The following is a 12,815-nucleotide window of genomic DNA, read 5'->3' as shown; positions in this document are numbered from 1 at the left end:
TAACAATTCAACTTGGGTGATCAATGAATCAATCAATCAATCTACACCTAGTTGTTTAACTAGTAATAACAGATATATATTATTATATTATAATGATAAATGGATAACTTACCGACAGAGACATTATTGTATATATTGTCGGATCTTGGACTTGGTGATCTACTCTCTTTCTCTAGGACGAACAAGTACTACTCACAAGTATCATGTGATCAAAGTCTTTGGAAGCACTTGTACAACAACTCATTTCTTCTAAAGTCTGGTGCACCATCATCATCATCATCAACTACAACAAATGGTACAATACTTGGTTGGAAGTATGAATATAAGAGGAGGATTATACTAAAGTACGCCAAGAGTATGTCATTCAATCATTCATTCAATCATTCAATCATTCAATCGATTGTTAACATGAGTACAAAGGTTTACATAGTATGATTGAACAGGGCAAGAATATCAAACCAATCTTGGACATGTCATCAAGTGCATCAATGTACAGTCGCCACTATCTTGATGATGCTGCTCAAATGGCAATCAGAATGGTAAGTGATCACCGACTGATTGACGACATCAATCCACCCATCACTCATTCATACATCTCACTCACTCGTACGATCATTAGATGTCCCAAGAACCATTCTCCCAACTATTACAATTCTGTAAGAGCAATACAATGCTACAGTATAGTCTAAGGAGGAATAATAGGAGATTGATAATGTCTTGTATTACAGAGGATAGTATTGGATGCTTTAAGGAGTTGTTGGACAATGGTGCTGATATCACCAACAGTTCAAACACACATGGTGTACTACTTATGAGTACACTCACCATGCGTCTGACCCTCTTTGAACAGAACACCATCCTACTCTGTCGTCTGATCGATGACACGAACCTAAAGTCATCCTACCTCTTCCTCGATGCCATGGTATGTTGCCTCCTCAACCCTTGCCCTCGACCCTTGCCCTCGCCCTAACCCTCGCCCTAACTCACAACAGTGCCAACAACTAGCTCTATTCTTGGCAGCAATGGATGGCAACGAAGAAGCTTTGACATCACTTTTGGAGTCAAAGAGAGGCCACTCATTGATTAATAGGAGAACGGGCAACTGGGATAATGGCAAGGAGGTGATGCAGTTGGCCAGTACATGCAAGTACATTCATAGGGAGTACCACAGATACCAGTTCCCCAACAAGTATCTATCGGAGCGCGAACAACAACAGATGAAGGAACGTGCTCAACATGAGAGGGATCTGCAGAATCAGAACCTGGACAAGGTCAAGCTCAGACACTCGGAATACAAGATGATCGAGAAGACATTGATGGACATGCGCGAGCATTGGCAACCGGAATGGAGCTCATTCACACTGTTACATTGGGCGGCCAAGGGTGGACATTTGGGAGCAATTAAGTTGCTCCTGGATCATGGTGCGGCCATCGACACCAAGACCATTCACAACCGATCGGCTATGGATATCGCTCAGGTCAACAATCACACAGACTGCGTTGGGTATCTCCAACAGCGCATGGAGTCGTCACAGTCACCCAAACACCTTGATCAACTCAAACAAATGATTCAACAGAGTAATGATGATCCAAGCGCACTCCAGGGACAACAGTACCAGCTTGGCACATCTCAACTCAACAAGATTGATGTGATCGAGCTTGTACGAGTGGCGATCAGGTCCAATCATCCAAATGTACTCCAACACTTGTACACTAGCAGTGCGCTCACATCAGATTGGACTGACAATGATGGCAACACACCTGTACACATTGCCGCCTCGCTTGGCCTTGTTGAGTGCCTGACAATCACCGCCCAATACTCCAACGTGTGTGCATTCAATAATGCACATGAGACACCATTGATGGTGGCGATCATCAATGGTCACAGTGGCCTAGTCGTTCAAACACTCGTTCAATCGGGTGCACAAGTTGAGCATCACCTATGGTTCAACAGCAGGAACACCTATCTCTTGAAGAATGTACTGGACTCCAAGCAGCAACAGGTATATCTTTTGATGTTGGATGATCTACCATCATTGCTACACACAGTTGATCCACATCGAAGGACTTTGCTTCATCTCGTTGCTCTGTATGGTGGTATGGACCTGCTACTTCCTCTGATCGAGTCGTTCAGTGACAGTTGGAGAGAGTGTGTCAATGCCCGAGACTTGGATGGCAACACACCATGTCACCTGGCAATCAAGAGTGACAACATTGAAGTACTGGCATACCTACTAGGCAATGGCGCCAACATACACATGGCCAATGTCACACGTACAACTCCTCGACAAATGGCCATCATACATGGCAATGAGGTGTCAATCAATTTGATTGAACAGCATGGTGATGATTGTGATGGACAGAAGAGTGATCAGACATCATCAGTGAACAGTCTGTCACTGGACAGGGTGGAGCGCAGTGGATATGAATGTAGATCATTGATCATGAAGATGGGCGTCAAGGCCAACAAGTTCTTGGGTACAGAGGAGGGAAGCTACATCTTTAAGAACTTCATGCGCTACCTCAAGTACACCAAGCTCGAGGAGTACTTCAACATGTTGCTCTCACAACACATCCAAGTGGACCAAGCCATTGCCATCTTCAACGAGATGCATGTGAACAACATCACATTCTCAAACATCTCTGATGTCGAACAAGTAAGTGTGAGAGGGTTTGGCTGGAACCATTCCTCTTGCTAATCAATCGTTCAATCTAATCTTTAGATAATCAATATGCATTTGTCATTTGGACGATATGATGTGTTGATGGCAATCATGGAGAATATGGCGATGTTCACGATCTTTGGAACAAAGGTACTCATGGTGATTGGAGTGTGGCTTGTTACTTGTGAGAGTCAGTTGACGTTGGAGAGGAATGGACAGTTCTTGCAACGATTCTCTCAATCACTGTCACCAGATGGCACAAGATATCTAGATCACATCATCAACTATGACAGAGATATATTACTTGGTCACTATATCGACCACTCAACACAACCATTGGTTGGAGTGCAACCTGCAAGATGCTTCAATTTGGCCATTCAATCAGGTGCATACAAGTGTGCAACTATGCTGTTGGAACGATTCCATGATGATCTAGAACATGATCATGTTAATCAGTTATCAAAGGAAACAATCGATCAACAACAGACACATATGCGCAAGGTGGCATTCAGGAACAGAGATCAGTTCATTCAGTTGGCCGCCAAGTATTTGATCCCCTCACTATTCATTGAGGAGATGACTCGCACAGCCAGCAACACATCACATTTTACCTACATTGCATTCTATGATGAGGGTATCCAAAACAATACAAAGGACAACGTTGAAGATCGATCATTGGGTGAGGACCTTGGCCCCAACAACAACAATGGTGGACAATGTCCTGACTGCCACAAGGATGTCGTTGACTTGGATGACCATGCTGTGGTGTGTCTTGAACGAGAATGTACATGCCCCAATGCACAGTATGGATGTCAGAGAGGACCGATCAAACGTGATCGATTACTACATCACATGGAGAGTGAGTGCCATTATCTAGTATGTTGGCTATGTCACAAATCATTGACACAACGTACATACATGGATCATCTATTATCACATGATGCCGAGACCTATGATATGTGCTCAAATTGCAATCAAATGCTCCCTGGATTCCGTCAAACGTACAAAGACACAATACTTCACATCGCCAAACCATCAATCAATATGTCAAGTGAAGCACAACATATTATACAATGTCCAAAACATATTATAAGATGCCATTCATGCCATGTATCCATACTACGTAGTCAACTACCAACACATATTTGTTTAACTCAAAGCAGAGTTTCGCTACAATTATAAATTTGTACCAATAAATAGAATTGTATTATTATTTTTATTCGATTGATTGGAACTATTCCTATCACTTACCATCTGGACACATCCCAAATGTGGGTATCATTGTCTTGGTTGTATGACAATGCATTGGCCTTGAACGATTCTTCCAGGACTTCTATCCAAGATTGGAAGGAATGGTTGTAGTAATTATAAAAATCAAAGGCTACGTCAAGCGTCATAAGCTTGTTGGTTAGTGGAACCAATGTTGAGCCGAGTGCCAGCCAATATCCTATTGACACATGTTTGACTGACGATGAAGCGTCCTGAAACAAGTACATTAGTGCCTCGGGTGTCCTGCCAAGAGTTGCCGAGCCTGCCAGCGCAAAGAGTTCCAAACGCCGATTGGTCCTCAAGTAGTTGGCGAGATGGACTTCAAACTGGGGAATTGGTTCTGAAAGCGCAAGGTTGAGATACAACTTGGTTAGGTTGGTCAGGGCAGCGAGACCAACAAAGAACTGCTGGTTATGCTTTTCAAAATAGTTTGAGATATGAGGTGTGACATTGTTTGAGCTACGACCAACCAGGTGAAGCGATGTGATCGTGTCGAAAGCAGGCGTGAACAAACATGTGAACAAGCCATGACCGTTAGGCTTGCGGCCATCGTCGTGATAGTGGCGGCTGACATCGATTGAGATGATTGAGAGGTGCCGCAGACATCGCTTCTTTGAAAGATGGTACATCAGCAGTTCATCAAGTTCGTCGTTGTCCTCTTTCTCCATGATGAAGTCGGCTAGAAGAGATGGTTCATCTTCATCATCATCGTAAATGCCGTGCGTCTCCTTAAAGTGAGCCAACGCCTCACCTCCCGTCTCATACGCCCTCCAGCTCTCTTGGTCATAGTGTCCCAAGTCTAGAGTGATGGCGCCTTCTTCTAATAGGGTGAGGTGGGAGGGCGATGCGTTAGCACGCCGAATGAGGACATCGGCCATCTCGATGGTTGTGCACCAAAGTGTCTGGACGTTGGACACCAGAGGAGATAGCAACGAGATGACCTTGCGACTAGGGGAATCCTTCTCGACCATATACGAGTCAAAGTAATGGCCTCTATCAATGAAGTGCAAGCGGGTGAGTATGCCCTGTGTCGGGATGATGGAGTACTTGGACCCCCATTCAAGTCCACTGTTTACGAGCTTCTCTGTCATCATTATCAACTCCTCCTCTGATATACATAGACCATGAGAAATGATATATCTAGTGACGATCGAGTGGAATGACCAGCTGACCAATGACAATCTGCACTGTTCACCCAGCATCTTCCCATTTGATAGTCCATCAAATAGAGTTTTGATTACCAATACATTGATGTTCATCTATTATTATCTTTATGCTTGAATGATTGATTAAATTGATGTGTTGGAGTGATAGAGTTCCAATGATCGCTTGAAAGAGTGTGAGACCAGGGTATATCCAACTTGGAATTTCAAAATAAATTTTGAATTCGACTTGCTCCATCAGTAATGGAACGTGATCTAAAGATGGTCTTAATTATAAATATCTTTAACGACCTAATCTAATATATATATATTCCTGGTTAATGTATCAATCAATAAATTAATAAATCAAACAAATATAGTACACTTATAAACCTACAGATAATACATTTTAATGTCAATAACTTCATTGAATCCAATGTCTTATACATTTGTTGTTGATTCCAATGTTAAGGAAACATCAGATCCAAATGTACAGAGGCCATTCTTATACTCATCATTGATTGGTAATACTTCGGACACCTTTAATCCACAGGACCAAGGTCAAAAGGTGGAACCAAGAGTGATCAGTTCATCAATCGATACAACTTCATCCACTATTAGACCTGCAGTCAACTCATTCATATGCTCTGCCATCGATGCCTACAATGAACACATGCACTTGGTAATCCGACCGGATGATGTCTGGCTTGCACTGATGAATCAGTTCTCATTCTACCTCAATGCCAACTCAGAGACATTGAGATCAAAGTTTGTGTCATTCGATGGCAAGAAGACATTGGAACTCAAGTGGCAAGGCTCAATGTCGAATGCTCACTACGATCAGATCGCTGGGGCAATGACCGATCAAATCGCTAACAACATCAAAGACCCGTCGGTGCGCGAATGGGTCTTGCCAGGCTTCACGGCGACCACCAACTCGGACCGAGTTGTTGGTGCCTTTGTCCTGATGGCAGCGATGAAGAACTACTTTGACTATCGCATAAACTTCCTTTGTGGCCTGCCCAAGGTCACGATCATGGGCTCGCCAGAGGACTGGAGAATGTTGCGCCAGAAAGCCGAGCGACTGGTCGAGTTTGACGTGCCCGCCAAGTTGATGCATCAGTGGTGTCAGCTGCTGCTGCCCGTCCTCGACCAGTTTGTGATGGCGGCCGAACAGAAGCCAAACACAGATTGGTGGAGCAGGATCGCGCATAGTACACGTGGATCTGGCGCCAGGAAGATCACCGGATGGATCACAGTGTTTATGCCATTCACCGAGAAGGGTGAGTGGAGAGGTGACCAACGTGAGCACAACTCCTTAATCAACATGGTCTATACATCTTGGTTGAGTCTGGACCTCAACGATATCCCACGTGGCCACATCTTCTGTCCATTACAAATCAATGACAATGGTACTGAATACTTGACCGATATTTATGCCGGTCACATCATCTCCAAGATTGTCAACAAGAACACTCTTGTACCACAACTTGACTGGTGTATATTGTTGAATCAATAAATCATCATGTCATCATTGTTATTTTGTATCTGTATCTGTAACTATATCTCTATCTCTAAGTAGTGTGAGTGTTTGTGTTTGTCTTGAAGACAAAGGAACAAGTTTGTTGAAGTGGGGTGGTGTTGTTGAGGGCACAACACATTCTTCGTCAACGAATTCAAACACTTTACTTTGTTTCAAATATCTTTGTATAACTATAACAATATATATATATATATAACAGTACAAATACTATAACAATGAACTCATATAACAATGGAGGTGGAGGCAATGGTGGTGGATACGGAGGTGGATACAGCGGTGCAAGCACCAAACCAAGTATAAATACACCTTACCTCTCAGAAGATGCAAAGTATGTTGTTGACTGAATGAATGAATGAATGAATAAGCGAATGAATGAATGTAGTACAAGTACTAATCATCTTGTGTATCAAACAAACTATAATAGGAAGAAGCTGTTGTTTGGTGATGACAATGGAGAGAGAGCAGGTGGTGCAAGAAGATGGGGAGGAGCAAAGGAATCAGAGTACACAAGTCAATTGAACAATCAACAACTGATGGATAAACAGAATGATGTTATGCAAGGTTGGTATTGACGATCGATCAATCAATCAATCAAAGACAGACAGTCGGACATAACATATACTTACTTTAATGTTCATGTGATCCGATGAATGAATGAATGATGATACTTAGAACAAGACAAGATACTGGACACTCTATCATATAGTATAACAAGACAGAAGGAGTTGGCAATTGCAATTGGTAATGAAGCAGAGTCACAGGGTGTACTGCTGGACGATATCAATGATCATGTCGACTCAACATCTGCACGACTAAGGAATGCAACCAAAAGCGTTGTTCGATTGACTCAAGACGCAAAGACTACAGGTCTATGGGCCACTATATGCTTCCTAATCATTGCTCTGATCATTGTCAGTGCAGTGGCAATGGCAACATAACCAACCTTAGTGACACATCGGCCTACTCGCCTTGTAATATACACGCACTTTCAACCTTCAATCTTTCAATCCAACATCTGTGATCATCCGAATAAACACTGTGATCGCTTGCTTCAGCTGTATCAGTTCTAAGGATCACTCACTGGTTGAGTGAATCCCATAAACACAAACATTCTATGACTCGGGTGTTGATCCGAATGAATGATGAAACGACATCGGCTTGTGTTGTGTCCTTCAATTATTCATTATGGTTATTTATATACTTATTAATATATACAATGACTAGCGATAATAATAACATAGACGATAATAATAATGATCATACATCGGCATCACAATCAACAACATCAATATCATCGTCATCAAATGCAACAACAAACAACAATGATAAAGATACAGACACACCAACAGATATTGTAGAAGAAAAGACAACTACTATACCAACGGATGAGGATGTGACTGATGCCTCAACAACACTTGAACAAGCGATCGATGACAATGACTTTGTCGATGTTGATATAGTTGATCATGTCCAAGAACAAGAAAAAGAACAAGAACATATTGTTGAAGATCATCAAACAAACGGTCGCGATGTTACAGTTGATACTGTGACAAATGTTGTTGATGAAGGATCAGATCAAATCAAAGATGTTGTTAAGGACGATGATGTAGACGATGACTTTGGCGACTTTGGTGACAACAACAATGGTGAAGATGATGACGAAGATGGCTTTGGCGACTTTGGTACTTCAGCATCACCCATAGCAACTTCAACAACAACTACAACCATTGCCYATCAACCAACGACTATCATCAACAATACTACTATCACTACATTGGAAGATGCTCACCTCAATGCGAAAGAGATGCTCAATCAACATCAATGCTTTACCAAGTTTACATCGAGCTCAACAAGCGGGCATATTCCAAGTCTATCAACATATTGCGACAGGTATGATCATCATCATTGATTGGACTCATGGGTCAAAGGCAGGACCATAACCTAACACTTACTCGTTCACTCACATGTAGATCACTTGCTGGACATGATCCAGCTGATGTATCCACACCATTCAAACTGAAAGCTTCAGTGATCCATGGATGTTTCAGCGAATCACTTCTTCAAAAGAGTAAACAAAGCCATGTATCAACAACAACATCGACATTGCTAAATGGAATAGATTTGGCACCACCACCATCACCTTCATCTTCATCCTCAACATCATCAACAACATCATCATTCACCGATCTGTCCGATTGCCTGGACAGCAACGCGGCGCCACAAAGAATATTAATGCACATTGGCGACAATATCGATATCAAGTTGCTGCTTGGCGTTGATAATCAACGAGGCACACTACTTGCCAATCAACTGAACGATGTCATCTCAAAGATGCCTGACATCTCTGTAATATACAATACTCTACGTGGACAGCCTACCTATCCCAAGACACCGACTCCACCATTCAAGCTACGATGATCAATGCAGTCAGTACGCGCCCCTCCCCATCCCCACCCCTCCCTCCCTCCAATCCAATCAACCAAATCAATCAAATGTTGTGTTAACAAATACAAGATAGACAGGCTACCGCCAGCCTTTGGTTTACTTCCATTGCTTGAACTCATGGCTGTCTTGTTGCTTTTTCTTGAGCGATCTCTTGCAGAGCAGACATATTCCAATGGTGATGGCGACCATCACAAACAGGGCCACGAGTACGATGGCAAAGTAGATGTACCAAGGCAGCACTGGGAGCAGGTGGTCTCCATCCTCGTCGTCAGCCATCGAATCATTGTCATACGGTTGACTGGCCCATACGTATGAGTAGGTATGGTTGTAGTAGTAGATGTTGGACGAGTCTACACTGACGGCACACTTTGTTGGAGCTACCTCCGTCGATGTGATCAAAGTCAATTGGATCATACTCTCATTGAGTGGCAATACAAAGTATGAATGGCCACAGGCAATCACTCTAACAGGGTCCATTGGGTACTCCACCGAGAACTTGCCCTCAATATAAGTTGCCATGTATCCATTCTCATCATCCCATACCTTTGTAATATATGGTGAGCCTATAAGTATTTGATTGATTAATTGATTGATTGTAAGTATATATTTGAATATGGCAATTAATTTGATTAAACATACTTCTGGTGATGAGCATATTCTCTTGGATTAGGGTCCTGTTTTGAATCTTTAGAGTGACAAGATGTGGACCGACGCTGACCTCAGAAGTAAGGTTAACCACAATAGCGGAAGGGGTCATCATTATTGTCTCGGTAACAGCACCATCAATCATAACAGTATAACTCCTATTATTATACGATCCATAAATTGTTAACTGATGTCTTGAGGGATCATCAATCATTAGACTCTCAATCTTCTCATCATCCTCGTAGTCTGATTGATCATTATTATATTATAAGTATTAGTAATTTTGGATTAATTAATTGATTGAATGATTGAATGGACATACATTGGACGTAGGTAAAGTTGAAGGTCACTTGAGTAATGTCATCCTCGAGGTAGAGGGTGATGAGGGAGTTGTTGGCAAAGCCAGCGGGTGTGTAACAGATCATTTTGTCGACGTCCGTCCAGGCTAGGATACAGGTGTTCTCATTGACTTGTGCTTTGTAGTTGCCGGTCATGTTGAATGTACCTTCGATATCGAAATGATTAAACTCGCTCCATACCCATCCACTATATGGCTTTGTTGTCACCTTGGTGATCACTGGTGCTATTCCAGCATTGGACACTGCCAAATAATTAAATAATACTATTATTATTGTAATTAATATTAATTTCATTCTTAAATTATTTATGTGATTATGAATGAATGATTGATAAATAATAATAATAACAATTATGAGTGAGTGATTGTATTATTGATTGATGGATTGATTGACACAATGTCATGATTCAATATTAATAATAATAATATTAATTTAATAGTGATCCAATGTGATTGGTTGATCATGTGCCCATAATGTGGTTGATTGATTGACATGGATAATGGATGGTGATTGATATTAAGTTAACAGGATTCGTAATTGCACACATCAACTTTGTAGTAAATCTATCTACCACATGTTGTGTGATGGAACTGTGATCGGACCATCACTTTACAATCTTACCATTTCGAGTGTGTAGGTGTGAGTGTGTGTTGATCAATCATCATTATCTATGTGTGGTTAGTTCGACTGAGGGGAGGTCATGAGCGAGTCAGCTGATCACTCATCATTAAGTATATATATTGTACATATAAATATGATTCATACACTGCAGTTGTTGTTGTTGATATAATATAAATAGAACTTTGAATTCACTATCTATCCAAGTTGACCCAACCTACATTTATATAACATTCATTGATCACAACATGTTAAGGGGTGTATGATTATTTGAGCGGCAATAAGTGTCAACCAAGTCAGATTGGTTGATAGACTATGGTCAACAAGTTACCATTGACTTTAGAACTTCGGAAATATCTTCTTCATTGTAATAATAAGGACTTACATAATTGGACAACAACAATGCGCAAAACATGTTTGAGGTCCTGGGACTTGCACTTCACAACTTAAAGTAAAATCAAACAACCAATCAACAGTGACAGTTGAACAGATAATATGGAATCAAAGAGTAACGACAACAACAATAACAGCAGCAATGTTGTTCAACACAAATGGGTATCAAAGGAGGAACAAAGCAAGATTAAAAGAAACACTCCTCCCGTATCAATGTGCGAGAGTGTCTGTGTAGCATCACTGCGCTGTCAAGAGAAGCATCACAAGAGTGTCTGCAAACCATTCTACGAGGCTGTGGCAAAGTGTAAATCTATAAAGGTAAGGTTGAGGTTATGTTAGGTGAAGCAGGAGTCAATGAATACGATACTAAACAACATATATACAGCGCAAGTTGGACGACGAAGAGAACAACATCAACAAGTATTACAATGATGCAACACCATTGAAGCAGGTAACACTGCAACAACGTTTGGAGGAGATAAGAGAGGAAAAGTCGAAACAGTATCCCGTACCAGATGTTGTAATGATGTAAACAACAATATATTTATATATTTAGATAGATAGAGGGAGATTGATGGACATGGTGGATGGACGGACGTATGGATGGATGGTGGTTACCAGAATGGATGCCCGCGCATCTGTTCCATTGGTAGTGAGTGACCTTCATACCTTCAAAGGCCAAGTCCAACCAAGTCCAAGTCCACATCCACTCGCTCACTCACTCAATCAACGAGACATGTGTCGAAAGAGTTGATTTTGAGGCAACAAACAAGAGTTATGATAGCATGTAACCAAAGGTCGTAGCAGTCATGATAAAAAGTAGTAGTAAACCGTCGTTGGCGCGCACTTAGCGGGTGTGCTTCAAAGACATCTGTAAACATATCAATGTAAGGTCAACACTCCTATGACCAACGCCCTTCCTTCTCTATCTATCCATCTCCAACAACAACAACATCGTGAAATATAATTCAAAGATATATTTATATTTTCGGAGCCATCAATAGTCCATCCATCAAAGTCCATCCACCCGTCCATCCATCGGACGATGCGCATCGTCCAAGTGAAATGGCACAAAAGGATTGTTTCAGAGATACCGATTGATAATGTTACAAAACACGCCGTTAGGTAATGTAATCTCTCAACTTTACAGATTGTGTCTTTTTACCCAACGTGGCATTACAGTCCAAACCTCCCAAGTCAAGTACAATCTGATCGCGAACCTTGTCGCGTTTTCATTGGCTGTTTGAGAGTTTGTTCTCAATCCCCTGAATCTCGTCCCAGATTACTTCATTCAACACGTTCACACACACAAACAAAACGAAACTGCAGCAGTCGGGTGGCGAGTCTACCATGAACCATCAATCCTATTTTTATCGAGATGATCTATGAGTGTGAATGTTTTTCAATCTGATAGACAACAACTCTTAATGAATGGGCCTTTTCACACTAATAATAGAGAGACGTCATCCTGCCTAAGGTAACCCAAGATAGGGCAAGGCCCAATCATCTGTCCCGGCTTGTGCAATCAATCAAAGTAGGTTGTATCACTTGTATTTGAGCCTAGGCATCTATCACATGAGATTTCGTCCAGTTCAATGTGTTGTGTGTGTGTGATTGTTGTTGTTGAGTTAGTTAGTGAGGTGGCTATTGGGCTTGACTCTTTGAAATGTACAGGGTTGTCCCAAGACATCCTTTGAAAGTCAATACTTGCCTCTTCTTCCTTCTTTACACTCTATCT

General features: G+C 41.6%; 8 protein-coding genes across 8 annotated transcripts; 6 read left to right on the top strand and 2 right to left on the bottom strand.

Annotated features, from left to right (window-relative positions):
* Positions 1-431: 431 nt before the first annotated feature.
* SAMD00019534_051410 (hypothetical protein) lies at positions 432-3,540 on the top strand (the record flags this gene model as incomplete). Its single annotated transcript, XM_012899612.1, has 5 exons — positions 432-539; positions 620-922; positions 993-2,657; positions 2,724-3,466; positions 3,522-3,540. 5 exons carry the CDS (start codon positions 432-434, stop codon positions 3,538-3,540), a joined length of 2,838 nt encoding a protein of 945 aa, XP_012755066.1.
* Positions 3,541-3,817: 277 nt separating this feature from the next.
* SAMD00019534_051400 (hypothetical protein) lies at positions 3,818-5,134 on the bottom strand (the record flags this gene model as incomplete). Its single annotated transcript, XM_012899611.1, has 2 exons — positions 3,818-3,833; positions 3,915-5,134. The coding sequence occupies 2 exons, from the start codon at positions 5,132-5,134 to the stop codon at positions 3,818-3,820; spliced, it is 1,236 nt and encodes a 411-aa protein (XP_012755065.1).
* A 376-nt stretch (positions 5,135-5,510) lies between these two features.
* On the top strand, positions 5,511-6,593 carry SAMD00019534_051390 (hypothetical protein; the record flags this gene model as incomplete). Its single annotated transcript, XM_012899610.1, has 1 exon — positions 5,511-6,593. One exon carries the CDS (start codon positions 5,511-5,513, stop codon positions 6,591-6,593), a length of 1,083 nt encoding a protein of 360 aa, XP_012755064.1.
* A 239-nt stretch (positions 6,594-6,832) lies between these two features.
* On the top strand, positions 6,833-7,189 carry SAMD00019534_051380 (hypothetical protein; the record flags this gene model as incomplete). Its single annotated transcript, XM_012899609.1, has 2 exons — positions 6,833-6,945; positions 7,042-7,189. 2 exons carry the CDS (start codon positions 6,833-6,835, stop codon positions 7,187-7,189), a joined length of 261 nt encoding a protein of 86 aa, XP_012755063.1.
* Positions 7,190-7,282: 93 nt separating this feature from the next.
* Positions 7,283-7,549, top strand: SAMD00019534_051370 (hypothetical protein; the record flags this gene model as incomplete). The annotated part of the gene is made up of 1 exon (XM_012899608.1): positions 7,283-7,549. A coding segment is annotated over one exon (267 nt), but the record flags the coding sequence as incomplete, so codon positions are not given.
* Positions 7,550-7,833: 284 nt separating this feature from the next.
* On the top strand, positions 7,834-9,035 carry SAMD00019534_051360 (hypothetical protein; the record flags this gene model as incomplete). Its single annotated transcript, XM_012899607.1, has 3 exons — positions 7,834-8,299; positions 8,399-8,507; positions 8,588-9,035. 3 exons carry the CDS (start codon positions 7,834-7,836, stop codon positions 9,033-9,035), a joined length of 1,023 nt encoding a protein of 340 aa, XP_012755061.1.
* A 126-nt stretch (positions 9,036-9,161) lies between these two features.
* Positions 9,162-10,360, bottom strand: SAMD00019534_051350 (hypothetical protein; the record flags this gene model as incomplete). Its single annotated transcript, XM_012899606.1, has 3 exons — positions 9,162-9,625; positions 9,702-9,953; positions 10,030-10,360. Coding segments are annotated over 3 exons (1,047 nt in total), but the record flags the coding sequence as incomplete, so codon positions are not given.
* An 819-nt stretch (positions 10,361-11,179) lies between these two features.
* SAMD00019534_051340 (hypothetical protein) lies at positions 11,180-11,606 on the top strand (the record flags this gene model as incomplete). Its single annotated transcript, XM_012899605.1, has 2 exons — positions 11,180-11,395; positions 11,463-11,606. Coding segments are annotated over 2 exons (360 nt in total), but the record flags the coding sequence as incomplete, so codon positions are not given.
* Between the last annotated feature and the right edge of the window lie 1,209 nt (positions 11,607-12,815).

This window comes from Acytostelium subglobosum (assembly GCF_000787575.1).
Source record: "Acytostelium subglobosum LB1 DNA, scaffold: scaffold9, whole genome shotgun sequence".
Classification (NCBI taxonomy): Eukaryota; Evosea; class Eumycetozoa; order Acytosteliales; family Acytosteliaceae; genus Acytostelium; species Acytostelium subglobosum.
This window is presented reverse-complemented; position numbering and strand designations above follow the sequence as displayed.